Source organism: Schistocerca gregaria, chromosome X, assembly GCF_023897955.1.
Source record: "Schistocerca gregaria isolate iqSchGreg1 chromosome X, iqSchGreg1.2, whole genome shotgun sequence".
Taxonomy (NCBI): Eukaryota; Metazoa; Arthropoda; class Insecta; order Orthoptera; family Acrididae; genus Schistocerca; species Schistocerca gregaria.
The window spans coordinates 681,583,564-681,600,721 of record NC_064931.1 but is presented as its reverse complement, the minus strand read 5'-3'; the positions used below and the strand labels follow the sequence as shown (position 1 = coordinate 681,600,721).

At 37.8% G+C, this 17,158-nt stretch overlaps 1 protein-coding gene across 3 annotated transcripts in view; it reads right to left on the bottom strand.

The window, feature by feature from the left end:
- Window positions 1-17,158, bottom strand: part of LOC126298579 (steroidogenic acute regulatory protein-like) — a 164,096-nt gene that overhangs the window by 75,803 nt on the left and 71,135 nt on the right. For all 3 annotated transcript variants that reach the window (XM_049989950.1, XM_049989951.1, XM_049989952.1), the window contains 3 exons: window positions 16,238-16,370; window positions 13,097-13,219; window positions 5,018-5,091 (listed from right to left, as the gene is read on the bottom strand). In XM_049989950.1, coding sequence (XP_049845907.1) covers window positions 5,018-5,091; window positions 13,097-13,219; window positions 16,238-16,370 — 330 coding nt within the window. The remainder of the gene's footprint in view (window positions 1-5,017; window positions 5,092-13,096; window positions 13,220-16,237; window positions 16,371-17,158) is intronic.

Below are 17,158 nucleotides of genomic sequence, written 5' to 3'. Positions count from 1 at the left end.
TTAATGTTGACAAGCAGTTTACACACTTCAAAGTAAATGAATAACTGACACCTTCGTAGGTGGCCCTACCACATTTTCTACAAGTGGCTTCTCCCTTATAACGGAGAGTGATGTGTCCAAGCACTGGCATTTGAAACAGCGTATAGGCAGCAAGTTTAAGAAAAGGAACCCAATCTTGATACGCAATGGGCGTTTGTGCTATTGAAGTTAGGATAAAAGAGTAGGATTTTGCAAGATTCTCGTTCACTCTTTTTAAAGGCAGGAAACCAACATTGATATGATAAGGGGGTTTTGTGCTATTGAAGGCAGAATAAAGAACCAGGATTTTGAGAGATCCCCGTTCACCCTTTTTATGACAGCATGTGGTCTCTTGCCTTCTTTTGTCCACTAATCTCCCAATTCTTCTTTGGGAATATCTACAAGATCTCTGGATGACACGCCTTTGCTGTAATTCAAAATGTGGTGTAGCTCTGTTTCAATGGCATACTCCCTGAGGCATTTAGCTTTCCAGAGGTTCGTTGCTTGGTGTGGACTAGAAGTTTCAACCAACAATGTCTCATTTCATAATTGCTTGACAGATTCTGGAGTGCCAGCAATGCCCTCTAAACTATTTGACTGTAGAAAGTGAAACTCTCTCAAAACTGCCCTCTTTCATGTTAACTATTAAAAACACATTCTGACTTGTAGCACGTGCTCCGCTACTATAAACCCAAGAACTCTTAATAACTTTTGAGTCAGGAGGACTGGCTAAGTAAGCCCTCTGGTGATGTTAGGTCATGAGGCCCACCAGCAGTACACCAGTTCCACTGTGAGTTGATAAGTTAAAGTTTGAAGGTTCCATCTTAATCCCCTGAGCAGTTAGGAAAATAAATGTCCACCACGAGAGAGCCCTGCTTACCTGGATAAGCCTTATATAACGGAGTTGCAGTAGTTTTCCCACAGGTTGCCCACTAATGACTGTTCTGTCTCAACAACCATGTCTCTCATCAACACACAGCACACCTCGAGACTGAGTGGTTTTTATAGAGTTTTTGACCATCCTCACAATCCAGGTAATTAAGTCAAGATCCCCATTCCCTGTGACACATCACATTCCACCACCACTATGTATGGGTCGTTGAAGCATGCCCAGGGCTAACGGTTACAGAGGACTGGGGGCACTTGCCAGTCCCCAGCTCCAGAAACCTGTCTGCCAAGCCCACACCCAGCAAACGAATGCTGAGCTCCCTCAGGTGCTTGCCATTTAGCATGGCCCAGAGGACTCATGTGACTTGCCCAATACCATGCATGTGGCAAGCATTAACCTCTTTTGTAGGTGGCATTTGGTTTCTGCACAAGTTGTAAATAACCTTTTACAGCCACACTTTTTACCCCTGCAACCTTCAGAATTTTGAAAAGCATTTTCCAGTCAACATTTCAAAGGCTTTTTATAAGCCTACAAATGCTATAAATGTGTGCTTGTCTTTGGTTAACCTATCTTCTAAGATATATCATGAGATCAGTACTGTCTTGCGGGTTCCTACATTTCTCCAGAATCCAAACTAATCTTCCCTGAGGTCAGCTTCCAGTAGTTATGCCATTCTTCAGTAAATTCATCCCAGTATTGTACAGTCATAACTTATTACACTGATAGCAAATTTGCCTGCATATATGATGCACCCCGCCTTTTAAGACTTCCTTTCAGGGAAAAAATTTGTCTCACTTAATACATCTACTGCAAAACAATAGCACATATGTGCACTTACATGAAGTAGCTAGGTAAAGAAGTAGGAAAAAGTGCCCTCTTTTAATTTTTGCCCTCAAATCTGCAAAATTCATCCTCAGAGCAGAAGGAAAAAATACTGAAATACTGAATCCTCATACAATAAATTATCCTCTATGCCATCCTATAAAGCTTTGACCCTACCACAAACTTAAGAAATGATAGGTCTCTTCCTCCTTCCTGATGATGTAGTTTCAGAATTTGTAGACTTCATCTGTCTCCTCCAAGCCTTTTTTATAAGTTCCTTACATGGTCTGTTGATACATATACTTAATTGCTAAAGTAAACCACTTATCCCTCCAGAAATTATAAGTAACTGAGTCTTCATTTCATTCAGTCTACTTTTAATGTCTTCTGTTCTGAGAGAACAAAATTGATCCCATAAAAGGTCAGGCTTCTTCAGCAGGCCTCCAGGTTATCTAGATCAAATTTGATCTATCTAAATCTCATTCCTCCTCCAACCCTCCAGCCTTAATTGTGTAGATGAACACACTACTTTTAGTTAAAAAAAAGAAAAGTGGTGGCAATTTCATTTCACCAGCACAGCAGGGCAAAACAGCTGTGTAAGGAGTCCTTTCGTGCCCTGAAGTTTTAACAATAATGTTTTTTGTGGCCTTGGAATTCACAGTTCTGTTAGAAGGCACATCAAAGGTTGGTGGAATTTCATCCATGCTTATATTTTGTGAAAGTTCAAACATTCTTCTCTTTTCCTTGCATTAATGACAAATCAATGAAATTCAACAATTTGTTCTTCGTACTCAACTGGCATCTTCTGTGATATTTTTGTCTTAGTCTGCAAACAAAATGAATACCTCTTCATAAGCCTCGAACACCATGACGTTGATCCACTAAAGTAGGCAATCCCTTTGTTAGTGGAAACTGCTTTTGCTTAATGAATAATAATTTTCTTTGAAACAGAAATTTCTGGTTGTCTGTTCTCTAAAATCTAAAGTACTTAGATGTGCCTCAAGTTTTGGACCTTTAACAGTTCCACCTCTTAGATTATGTTTACCATGAGGTGCTTTCTTTAAAACATTATCCTTATCATTTTTTTCAGTTGGAAGTGGCCCAAATGCCTTTCTACAGCCCTGTTTCCATGCTCTTCAGCATATGCAATCACTTGCAGATTAAATGCAATGGTATAGCAATGCCATTTTCCAGCCATAGTTTTCAAATAAAACAACAATACAGGTACAACACAAGTGGGTCTCCACACCAAATACAACAATAACTGAAGCTTAAACAACCATATACAAAAACTGTTAATTATGGTGCATGTGCATCCACTGAACTCTATGAAAACAGAAATGCTCAAAATTTGCAAGGAAGTTAACAATACATTGCTTCAACCTGAAACACACAAGTTTTAAAGAAATGAAATAGGTACTACCTTAACTTGCTACCAGTGTAAAACATGCATCCAGTTTTTGGGCCTATTTTTAAAGGGAAAAAAGTGTGTCTTATCAGTCGGCAAATAAGGTAATTCAGTAAAATTCAGAGCTGTCAGCACCTGAAATTTTGGAATTATTATATTCTTCTTGATATCTGAGGGTATTTTTCCCATGTCATGTATACTGCACACCAGGTGGAACAGTTGTGTCATAACCGGCTCTCCCATAGATATCAGTAGTTCTGACAGAACGTCATCTACTCCAGGGGCCTTGTTTCGACTTAACATCTTTCAGTGCTTTGTCAAATTCTTCTCGCAGTAGTGTATCTCCCATCTCATCTTCACTGACTTGCCCTTCCCATTCTACAATATTCTCTTCAAGTTGACTGCCCTAGTACAGCCCCTCTAAATATTTCCCTCCACCTTTCAGTTTTTCCTTCTTTGCTTAGAACTGGTTTCCCATCTGACCCCTTGATTTTCATACAGTGCTTCTCTTTTATCCAAAGGTGTCTATAATTTTCCTATAGGCAGTATCTATCCTTTCCCTCACTATATATGCTTCAATACCCTTGCAATTATCCTCTAGCAATTCCTACTTAGCTGTTTTGCATTTTCTCTCAATTGCTTTTTTCCCCCTAGATGTGTATATTCCTTTTTGTGTACTTTATTTGCTGTATTTTCATATTTTCATCTTTCATCAATGAAATTCAGTATCTCCTGTGATATCCAAGGATTTCTACTAGGCCTAGTCTTTTTACCTATTCCATCCTCTGCTGTCTTCACTATTTCCTCTCTCAAACTACCCACTCATCTTCTGTGATATTCTGTTCCCATTTCAGTCAGTCACTGTCTAATGTTCACTTTCAAACTCTTGACAATTCACTATCAAAATAATTTCTTTTATCCCACTGCACATTCTTTTAATCTCTTCATCAACTGGTGAGCTACTTGGCACATAAACCTCTACTTCTGTGCTGGTTGTTGGCTTCCTGTCTACCTTACCTACAATGGCATGTTCAGTGTGCTGCTCACAGCAGCTTACCTACATTCCTATTTCCTTATTCATTATTAAACTGACTCCTGCTTTACCCCTACTTGATTTTTTATTTATAACCCTGTATTCGCCTGACCAGAAGTCCTGTTCATCCTGCCAACGAACTTCACTAATTCCCACTAGATTACACGTCAACCTATCCAGTTCATTTTTTACATTCTTTAACCTACCTACCCAATTAAGGAATCTAACATTCCGTGGTCTGACCTGTAGAATGCCAGTTTTGTTTTTTCTAATAGTTCCTTGCTTTCTCCAACTGAAACTCTTTACAATTTCTCGTTCCTTCAAGTTATACAGTTCACATCCCTATAATTTCCTACCTTCCTGCAATTGCAGCAATGCTTTCAGCCATTCGCAATACCACCACAGCACGACCATGTTGGCTGATGTTACAAAGGCAGATCAAGCCAGTCATCCAGACTGCTGCCTCTGCAACTACTGAAAAAGCTGCTGCAGACACCCTCCATTGTGGTTGCACCTACAGTACAGCCATCTGTGTTGTAGAGGCACCACGCCATCCCACCTCACCAAGGTCTGTGATTCATGGTAAGATTACATGGATAACTTACACAAATTCAATACAACCAGCCAACCAATATTAGTTTATCTACATTGCCCTGATACTACATAAGCTCGCCCTCCCCTGTGAAGTAACAGCTGCAGAAAAAAATGCAAATTAATTTTCCTGACATTTTATTTTCTTTGACTATTTCATTTAAAGTGTATGACAGTCTACATCAGTCTGCTTATATCATAACTGCACTTTGACACAGAGACACTAAAACAAAGTTAGAGGCATTAGTAACTGTACCTGACCAACTGAATTCCTAGGTACATTTCCTCTAGCAGATACTTTTCGTGTACCTTGTTCTTCTGTGTCAGAACCTGCAGCCAAGATGATTGCGTAGCATTAATATCAATGTAAATACATAAAAACTAGTTTTCTGACAATTAAATAAACTGTTAATTAAATAAGTAAGCAGCACTATAATAGTAACAACTGTTATTGAATATAACTTCAAAGAAATCATGGGGCTCGTCTAACAAGTACTTCAGTTGCATTTGAGACATTTGATATCAGTCAGCCAGATAGTGTCATTCACGGTTTAGTTGCAACTGAATTTTAATAACTGTTACTTAAAGTGGAACTTACACATAGTTAGCATATTTAACAAAAAAAAAAAACTTTTTAATTTTCATCTGTACTGCATTGGCAGAAGTCACACAACCACACAGATCCTTCATTATGAATGGACTACAAATTGCACTTAATCCAAAATATAACAAGAAAATACAAGCTCCATTAAGTTTCGGGAATGCAGCCGCATGAATTCTGCTTCTTCTAATATTTCGGCTGTATACCTTTCAGCCATCTTCAGAGAGAGCCGTACGACTGACGCTCCAGCGCTCGCTCCATCCTTTTAAACTCGCGAACCGCGCCACTGCGCATGCGGCCACAGTGGCGCGGTTCGCGAGTTTAAAAGGATGGAGCGAGCGCTGGAGCGTCAGTCGTACGGCTCTCTCTGAAGATGGCTGAAAGGTATACAGCCGAAATATTAGAAGAAGCAGAATTCATGCGGCTGCATTCCCGAAACTTAATGGAGCAGTCTTTGCGCCGCGAAAACTTGAAGATTCACATCAAGAAAATACAAGTTTAAATCACTGGTCTTTCCAAAAATTAAGCTTTGACTGTTAGCACCTACCCAGTGACATGTATCTTATCAACTGTATTAAATGTTTAGTGTCAGTTCAATGAGTCGACACACAAAAATTGAAAAAACTGAATAAACATAAATAGCTCGACATTAACAGAGTTCATTAAGCTTTTTTGACTATTTTCGCAGAGGCTCTCAAGAAATAAGTAATAGTGAAAGACGAAAGTCCCTGAGGGACTTACTAGAGATATCAGTGGTATTAACAGAATCTCCACAGGGAAAAAAAGGTTTACGATCTCAGAGCTTTTTAAATGCAGGAAATTTAACATACATTTGATTTCTGTAAAATGTGGTACATAGTAAATTACCAACAGGAATCAGCATCCCTAGACAACAAAATCATTAGTTCTTTCCATTGTCTGTATTCCATCCAGAACTTCGCAGTAAAGTACTTCCAGTGCATCAGCTAATCATAACAGTAGTGTTACTGTCAGCTAGACTTTGACTCAGCTGAATATTTACTGGACTCTGCTGTTTGCTAGTGTGGTTTCTGGACTTCACAATTCTTTTAGTTCTCATTTCAGACTCACTCACTCTCATCCTGCTTTCAGTAACTGCATTGTGCAACGTGTGATCATGTCTTGTATCGTTACTTTGTACAAGTCCAGTAAATGCATTTGCTAAGTTTGAAAATGTCTTCTAGTCTACAAAATCAAGCAAGCTCCCTTGCAAATACCACCCTTCAATAAAATGCCATTGTATTCCAATACCACATGTACATTACAGATGCTCCTTGTGTTGCGGCTAAGGCCATGTTTTATTTTGTTTTCATTCCCTAATTTTGTTTGAAATATACTCATTTGCAAGCAGCATGGATTAATGTGCATAAAGGCTTGGCAGGCTAATTATTTTCAGTGAATGATATGGGGTTCACAAAACCTGAGAAGCATAACAAGCTTTTGAAAGCTTTGTTTCAAGAGTTTCAGCTCCATTTTAAATTGTTTTGTAGCCATATTCCCTCAACTTTAGTTTTGGTAACAGATTTCAGTAATGAATTGTATCACATTCTTTCATAATTGGAGAAGAGGTTCATGGAAAAAGTTCTCTCTTTATTTATTATCTTTTTTTTTAACTAGCTAGTAATCACATACATTGAAGTATCTACTGCTTATTATGCAGGTAGAAATTTTATCCATGGCAATAGTTAATTCGGTGGTGTGATCTTTTTTTTTTTTTTTTTTTTTTTTGCTTTAATAGAATTGTTTACACCTTTGTTGTAAAGAAGGAACAATAGAGGTTCTAAGATATCCTGTGGTACTCCACACGTACTTAGAAATTCACTGGATAAATGTTGCAATGACATTTTCTTTGATATCATACCTCAATACCACCATCAGCTGTCTGTCTTCAAGTTAAGACCTTACTCATTGATTTGAGATCCCTTCGATGGCATTTTGGGCTAATTTGTGAATAACAATATCATCCTCAATTTTGTTGAAGGACCCGACAGGTTAGCCAAGCACACTAATACGCTGCTTCCTGGACTCGGGTAGGCGTGTCGGCCCCGGTTCAAATCCACCCAGTGGATTACGACGAGAGCCAGTGTGCCAGCCAGCCTTTATGTGGCTTGTAGGTGGTTTTCCACATCCCACCAGGTGAATTCTAGTCTGGTCCCTATGTCCCGCCTCAGTTACATGACTCGCAGACATCTGAAAACTGTTTCCACTATTTCATGACTTACACTCGATGCAGACAGCTGGGGTACACTCATTCCATCCCGGAGACTACGGGATGGTGACAAGAAGGGCATCCAGTCACCCTTTGACACTAACATCGCCAAATCCATAGTAACTCGGCTGACCCTGCACTGAAGTGGGACAAAGACCACAAGAAAATGATGATCCACAATTTTGTTGAATACTTTTGACAGATCAAGAAAAATGCAAAGAGGATGGTCTCTAAGAGTGCTTCAAAATACTAATACATAGCTGTTTCTACAGACTTGGAGATCAGCTAAATCCATGCTCATTTTGGAATAAGGAATTTTTAGAAATGTAACTTCAAAGCTTGTAATTGAGAACTTATAATAATTTTGAAGAAACCAGAAGTTGGGATTCTGGATGATAATTGTTTACATTATCAATGTCCCCATTTCTTTTCTTTTTCCTTGTTTCTTTTTCTTCTGTCTTTCTTTAATAAAAGAGTTATTGTAGATGTTTTAAGCTACTTGGGAAAGTTCCATCTTTTATTACATAATCAGAGGACTTTGTGAATACATAATCTCATAGACCATCTAATTTACATGAATATTTGTTTTCGGGTGAATCATTAGCTTCATCTCGATTTAGGTGACTTCTTGAAGTAACATAGGTTGAAGAGCACCATTTAAATAATTTGGAAGGTTCTTAGGCCTACATCCATAATGACTTTGGTTTAACTGATTTGTTATCTTACTAAAACACACATTGAGCTTATCAGTTACTTTTCTTTGATCTGAGAGTCTGTCATTTTCTATCAGAAGAAAAATACTTTTTGATCATGACCACTCTGTCCCAGTTTCTGATCTGATGAGCTTTCAGAAAGCTTCTATCTTATTTTTTGAGCCTGAAATGTGGTTGTCAATATTACATCATTTGGCATATTACATCCATGTGTCACATATCATGTTGTCTTAGCTCAGAGTTTGCAGTTTGTCTGTTTCCATTCTTCTGTCGTTATTGTGTCAGTTGAGCAGAAGTCATTCTCGATAGATGTGTGTTTTTCTATGAGTATTTGGTGTGTGCTTTCGTAGGCCTTGGTATTGGGCAGGAGCATTTGCATTTTGATGCCCTCTATGAAGAAGGTTTCTTTCATTAAGACATAAGCCAGTCTTGAAGGCACTGTCTTCCTGACACCCAGTATTCATTCCATTTAGGGGCTTCTAATTTTCTCTAGTGTTACTAAGTCATTGACTTTTAGTTTGTTCCACATTAGGTGGATTCCACCAGTGCTATTCATGCTATGGCTAGTTTAAATAGTGTCATCACCTTTTTTTTTTAGAGTTTTTGAGGCTGTTGCATGTTGTAAATTGCATTTACTGCTGCTGTTGCTCTTTTTTTCACATAGTTGTTGAATGATGTCAGTGTTGTTTGCAGAGTGACTCCAAGATATTTGTACTTTGGTACTACTTCTAGTGGTTTGTCTTGAAGGATCAGCATGTCTTTTGGTGAGAGTTTGTCATCTCTCCAAAAAAATTGTCTGTTTAGTTTTGCTGTGGTTTATTTGTAGGTGATTTTCCACAGCCCATGATGTGAGTCTGTTAGCACCTTTTGTAGCTCTTCATTGTCTTCTGAACCTATTATCACATTCATCTGCATAAAGTACGAGTGTTGCTGAGCTGTTCATGAAGATGATCATGATGTATGCTGTCATGATGTTGAGCAGTGTCATGACTGATCAGATCTCTTTGTTAGAGTTATCAGATAAGATTGTCATTCAATAATTAAAGAGACAAATTGGTTTGGGGAAAAACTGTTAGTAGAGCAACTTTGGTACTTTTATGGCTTTAAGTTGGCATCACTGGGATGAGCCCTGATCAGCTGATGTATCAAGATTGTTTTGTTTATAACCTCAAAAATACATTTCATGCTGGAGAGTCTGCTTAAAACGTCCATATTAGTTGAGCAACATTCTGTTATTTGTGTTTTCCTTGCTGAAGGCAATAAACCAGTGAATACATACAGTAGAATGCCTAAAGAATATGGTGAAGGTGTATGAATCGTGCAAATTTTTACAAAATGGTTGCAACTCAGTGACTGACAAACACCATTCTGGCCAACCAGTTGCAGTTTGAACTCTCTCACTTGAAAGTCGAATTTATGACACTATTCGGCCCAACTGCCATGTGACTGTGGAAATGATAAGGTTCAAGGTTGAAGGTTGAAGGTTGAAGTTAGTACTGGTACAGTTCATAACATTATCTGTAACAAGCTGAAGTACTGCAAAACATGTGTAAGGTGGGTCCCAAAGGAGTTGATGCGGCTACACAAGAAAACGAGGTTGAGAGTGTGCACAGAGCTAAAGGAACATTATGAAAGAGAAGGTGAGCACTTCCTTGACAAAATTTTAACTTTTGATGAAACTTGAGTTCACTATTATGAGCCAGAGTCAAAAAGATGAAGCATGGAGTGGAAGCACACCAACTCACCTGCCAACAAAAAATTCAAAATGTTGATGGCATTTTGGGACACTGAAGGTCCAGTTTTCTTTGATTATCTCCAAGAGCAGAGTACAACAAACAGCCAACACTACTCGGATTTGCTTTTAAACAAAGTGAAGCCAGCCACGAGAGAGACATGTTGTGGATCTCAGAGGAGAGGTGTGATTCTCCAGCAAGACAACACATGTCCTCATATTGCTCAACTAACTCATGAAATGACTGACATAATGGGCTGGGAAATACTGATTTATCACCTAGTTATTTCCATTTGTTTGGAGCACTGAAGGAGGCATTATGTGGGAAGAGGTTCCAGGACAACGAAGACGTGAAAAAGTTTGTGGGAAATTGTTTCAAACATCAAGATAAAGAGCTCTTTGCAGCTGGAATAAAAAAGCTTGTAGGCCATTGGAACAGTGCGTAAATGTTTAAGGGGATTATGTTGAAAAGTAGCAAAAGTATTGTTTCGTAAAAATAAATGCTTTTTCTCCAAATCAATTTGTGTCTCTAATTGTTTAATGACCCTTGTATTTGGATGTGGTTGTATCTTTTGTCACAAATTAATAGGGTGATTTTTTGGATAAGTGTTTTTCGGTTAATAGTGTCTACGGCTTTGCTATGGGCTTTAAAGACTACAAATATTTTTTTTCTCTGGATATCTTAGTGCGTCCTGCACTTGCTCTATTAAGCAATTCACTGCACTTTAGGTGCTTCTTCCCTTTCCGAAACCAAACTGGTTTTCTGGTATTTTTGGCATCTACTTCAGTTATAAGTCTGCTCATTAATATGTCCATGAAAATTTTGAAAGTCGTGTTTTAGAGGGCTATGCCTCTGGGTGAGTCTGGGTTACATGTTTCGCCTTTGAAAAGGATTTTGACTGTTGATGTTCTCCAGTGTTCTGGTATTTTTCCTGTGCTCACACAGTTGTTGAATAATTCCAACCAATAGCCTTTCATCTTGTGATAAGATTCCCTGAGGTGTTCTACATTCATGCCGTCTCACGCTGAAGGTCCCACCCCCCCCCCCCTTTTTTTCCTTTGTTAGCACTTAGCATATTTCTTGTCTTCTTATAGGGGTGTGACTTTCTATTGCTCCATTGTACTGTACTTGTACGTTGTTTTCTTGTGTTGGAAGTTTAGAATGGCTTCAAACTGGTTTTCCCACGAGTTCACTGAGATTGCTTTTATTGCTGGTGGTCTAGGTTTTTTGAGCAATATGAATGGGCCTCTTTGAGCACATTCTGCTTGTCGTCTAGCCTCTTCCTCTACGTGGTCTGCCTTCTTCTTTATTAGTGTTTTATATGACCACATCTGCCTGGCACATAGTGACACGTCATATTGTTGTGTTGTGGTTTTGGCTCAGCGTAGTGCCTACAGCGTCTCTTGCCCTTCATCGTAACACTCATTGTCGAATCACTGATGTGACTGGCAGATGTTTTCTTACTAGTGCTACTGCTGATCTCCAGAGTGCTTTCTGGTTAACTGCCTTTATGCCTTCACCTCTGTAAAATATAAGGTATATTGTGCTTGGTCCATTGGGCACTATGCAGGTTAGTTGTTGAGGCCATATCATCCTCCTTTTTTTCTTTCTAGAATCAGTTCTGTTTTAGTTCTTGATTTGTCTATCCTAGCACTGAGACCACCTGCAAGAATTACTCTTTTATCAATCTTTGTTTGTATTAATACATCTGTTATTCTTTCAATTACATCTTCTACCCTCTTCTATGGTTGAACATATATGCCTATTATTGTGATGTGATTTGTTTTAACAATAATTGTGTTTTCATCTGTTATTGTGACTTTTATTAATCCTAGTCATGGTTTGAGGAAAAAGAAAACAACTCCTGCTGGTTTGCTGAATTTAACATAGCATTATTATGTTCAAAGAAAGAGTAGAGAAAATTTTTCTTTCTAATTGTAATTGTTGCCAATGGCCTTGCCGCAGTGGTAATACCGGTTCCCATCAGATCACCGAAGTTGAGTGCTGTTGAGCTTGGCTAGCACTTGGCTGGGTGATCATCATGTCTGCCGAGCACTGTTGGCAAGTGGAGTGTACCCATTCCCTTTTGAGACCAACTGAGGACTGACTTGATTGAGATGTAGCAGCTCTAGTAACAAAAATTGACAACAGCTGGGAGGGTGGTGTGCTGACCACATGCCCCTCCATATCCGCATCCAGTGATGTCTATCAACTAAGGATGACATGGCAGTCAGTCGGTACCATTGGGCCTTCCAAAGCCTGTTCGGATGAAGTCAGTCAGCCAGTCAGTCAACTGAAGTTGTAATGCCTTTTATTATCCAACATTTATTTCTTATTGTCTTAATCTGTTGATGAAAATGAAGCAGATACACTTTGTGGAGGCTGTTGAAGTTACTATTTACTTCAGTTTTACTGAAAACATCCTCTCACAGTTTCCTTGATAGAATAAAATTAAATACTCTGATTTTGTCATCACTGAACTCTCTCAGTTCAAGAATTTTAGAGTTTAGTCCCCACTTTCTGTCAGCATTTAGCTTAACTGACAGAAGCTGAAGTTCACAGTTCTTGTAGTCCGTACATTGTTATGTTGCTGTAATACTTAAGGTCACATGGTCTTATCTGAATTTGGTCAACTACTGATATACACTTGCAGCTTCAACCATTATTAATATGCAAAGCTGCCAAAAAATCAAAATCAGACCAAATGGCAAAACAGTACTATTTCAGATAAAATCCAAGGAATGAATATTATAACATGGCTTATTCCCATGCACATATAAAATACTCAATTGAAACAAAAGCCTACTCCTATATGATAAGACCACATTTCACTCCAACAAAAACATTTTCCCATAAAAAATGTCATTTATAATGTTATTACAAAACGTCAACACTTATTTTATAAAACTGTATAATAAAGGAAATTAATTTCTGCAAGCACAAATTCAGTTGCTTCTTACTCCTAACACTACACACATAAATACAAATGAAGTTAATTTGGTTTATAATAATTTTAGGATGTTTATGGGACAACTGATTTTTTTATATGAATTGCCAATACCTTCAGGTGAGTCTAGAGGAGAATAGAAATTTCCCACTGATTCTGTACATTCATCTGGCTGTTGTAAACCTTGCAAGAAGTTCCTAAGAAGAGGTGTTCTTTCTGTATTCAAAGCTGAAGAAACTGTAAAGAATATGAAAAAATATAGTTGCTCTACAGTAAATACATCACCACAATAAAGAATATAAATGGATCTAAAAACCACAATTTCATACATTACTGATGAAAATTTACTATTAAAATATGAACCAAAAACACTGTCATACTGTGTATAATAAGTGATGACCAAATATTAAGTTCTTAAACATCCACACTATAAACATAAATGCAAAACTTTTAAGATATTAAAAAAATATTTCTACACATAATATGAAGTACATAAAGTCATATGTTTCAAGGGGAAATAAATTAGAGGCAATAAACATGTAAATTAAGATATAATAAAAGTAGGTACATCTCAACATTCCAATAAATTCAATCCATATAAATAATGTGTGTAACGAATTTGTGTAACACAGGATTAATTGAATATGTGAGATATAGATTATTAAAGTACTGTTACCTTATGAATTCCAACACTAAAATTTGAATGGTTTCTGGATCACATGTCTCAGAAGATTTTGGTGACACTTCAGTCAGTCCAGTTTATGTGATGTGGCTTTCAATAAAGACACAACATTTACAGCTGTAGTGGACAATTGAGGTTCAGTTTCAGTGTCAAAATGTCAAGACAATGACAAAAAAGTCTGATGTTGACTTTAATTTCTTTTGATATTTGGTCACACAGGTCTTCGAATCATTGCAATATATTCCACTTCTCTCTTCACTTTAGTCCTTTGCTCCGTCATTGTAACTGCCAATTCAGTACCTACCATTCAGAGAGCCCTTGTAATCTTCTTTGTTGTCAGACCTTTTGCAAGGTGAACTTCCTAGATATCAGTTCCCTCTCTCTTATTACCCTCCGTGACTGCCATGAGATCCTCATCACTTAACTCCTTACAGTAAGACTTCAGATCCTCATCAGCACCAATTATACCAATTTACTATCCTATGCCCACTTCCTTTTAGTTGCTCTGGTAATGCAACTTGCTAATTAATTTTCTAAACTAACACAGCATTGAGCAAAAGTTTTATTCGTCGATTTTTGAGTGACATCATTCCACACATCCCAAACTGTATCAATCATCACCTTAATCTGAAACTGTTGTCAGAATGTTTTGATGGTAAGCTCATTACTTCAGTCACCTTCTTCAATGAGCTTGGAAGATATTCAATACAGATGGTAGGCCCTAAATGTTTCTATGGTTTCTTAGTCCTTTGGTGGCAATATGAAAGTGGTGCCAGAATTCACAAAGAATCGCTATTTTCATTTCATTTAGTTACATGAGGTGGATAGGCTTGGAGCACTAACAAGGAGGAGGAAAACTTTTAACAGAATCTCTAACCTCCTCCCTCCCCCGACCCCCCCCCCCCCCCCCCCCCCCCCACACACACACACCAATACTCCTTCTACAACTTCAACTCTTCACTCAGTCCCTTAGCAACATAAACTGAAAATGTCATCCAGTCTTTTTACATTCCATTTATATTCCATCTACGGGGAATAAGTAACCTGCCAAGGGCACCCAAACCTGGCGACAAAGAGGAGCAACACACAAACCATGTTGCCCCCACGCTCTATACAGTTGTCATGGAAAGGACAAATATAGCGTAATCAGGTGTTTTCCCATCAATAAAATTATTTAAGGATTGGTATTACACAGGTTACTAACAGTATTCGAACTGTAACTTTTTTGTGGCTATTCAGAAATTGCCATCTGTCTTCCAAAATATTAAAAATACTCCACCTCTACAAACTATCTAGTACCAGCACCCATGGAACCTTCTCTTGCCAAATCTCTTCAAAGACATTGAATTTTATGAATTGTATATCTTAACTTAATTTAACTGCCAATTAATTGAGATGTTTCCTCTTTAGCAGCCTTATATCTAAGAAGTATCTACCTTTAACAGAAATGAACATATGCCCAAGCAATTATTCCCAAAAGAAACCTATTTTCTGCAGGTTGATATTCTAATTTCATGTTTAGCATTTTGCTGCAACACCTCATTCAGTACAGCAGCCAAATGGACATATCTGAAAGGAGAAAGTGCCTGGAAGTTGCACATCCATCATGCCCACTAATTCCATCTGAGATTTTGGGTGAACTTCAAATACTAAACTCAACATTGAGTTGTAAAGTCTTGAAAAGAAAATTCCCAGAAGTCATAAAACACCACACTTGATATTGTCATCCAAAAGATCTAACAAGTATGCACTTCCCATACCTTTGGTGTGACATCAAACCAGCAAGCTTAATTAACATTCATTGTCAAACACTTTGGGCTGGATTCTAGATGAGATGTTTTCAAGAGTACACAAGTGGCCTTCTGCACATAGCTCAAGGGACACCAAACTGGATTTTCAACATCATTTTCAATTATGCTAAACTCATCACTTGGTGGACTCCAGAATAGAGAGAGAATATAATGTGAAATAACGAATTCTAGTGGATGTGTGTAGGTAATAATAAGACTAAAAAACACAACACAATGCTACTTGTGCTTAAATCTTCACACACACCCATACGCCACAACAATGAGATATTCAGAAGTGTAGGGCCTACTTCGCATCTTCTCTCCACACAATATTCTCCTATCATTAGACTTAATGAGGGAGACCACAAACTGAGTCATTTTATTTTTCCCATTTTCAGAAGTTCCAAGATTTATTTATATATATTTTTTTCACTACAGTGTTGTCTTCAGTGAGCAGAGGTCCACTGGTGAAAATGGCTAGACACCTTTTGGGGATGCATTGTTGCAACATGTGTCACAGGTACTCATTACTGTTAATGTCTCTCCACAACTTTTGTGTCAGTTGACTACAATGCAGAACCCATTGTAATGTAAGTCCCTTGTTCAAATAAAATGTAGAGAAACAATAAAGTGTTTTTGGAATAATCTAATTCTTCCTTCTTATAGTTACTTATTAATGAACCAGATTAGTACAATAACATGTATTCTACGCAGCAAAAGACTGTTGTAATAAATAACGAAATATAAGGATCTATAAACTAAAGATTATGGAGCCCTAGGTACCTTGCATGTAAGCCAGAGCATGTGCTTCTTGAGGAAGCACTCTAAAATCCAGAAACCACGCTTCTCCCCATGCCAGAACAAATGATGTGAGCACAAGTAATACTTGGAAGACTGGTGATGATGCAGTAGCCCACTGAAATATTTTAAATAAAACATTTTATAATACTAAACTTATAGTAACCTGAATTCCCAAAACAAATTTAACACAACCAACAACTATAGACAATGTTTCAAAAAAGGAAAAGGAACTTGGCAATCAATCATAAATCTAACCTGTTTCTTTTATTTTTTTAAAAAAGTAGATCTAGATTTCAGCTACTGAATAGCTGCCTTCAGTGCATTTAAATCGAGTCATATAGACTCACACAGCTTTTGACAAAATGTTATTTATCTTTATTTACACGTCAAGTTTTGTAGGACCAAATTGAGGAGCAAATCTCCAAGGTCATGGAATGTGCCAGTACATGAAATTACAACAAAAAATTAATAACAGATAAAAATAAAATGTTTATGAAACCAAAAAAAGTCAAGCCATAAGTTTAGTAAATGCAATCAACAATACACCAAGAATCAGCTTAATTTTTCAAGCAACTCCTCGGCAGAATAGAAGGAGTGACCCATGAGGAAATTCTTCAGTTCTGATTTGAATGCGCATGGATTACTGCCAAGATTTTTGAATTCAAGTGGTAGCTAATTGAAAACGGATGCGGCAGTATACTGTACACCTTTCTGCACAAGAGTTAAGGAAGTCCGATCCAAATGCAAGTTCATTTCTGGCAAATATTAACGGACCACCCATATCTGAGCCAAAAATATCCTTTTAGAATGGGAACAGTTACCCCAAAATATATCATCATATGACTTACGTGAATGAAAATAAGCAAAGTAGACTAATTTTCATGTTGAACGATCACTCACTTC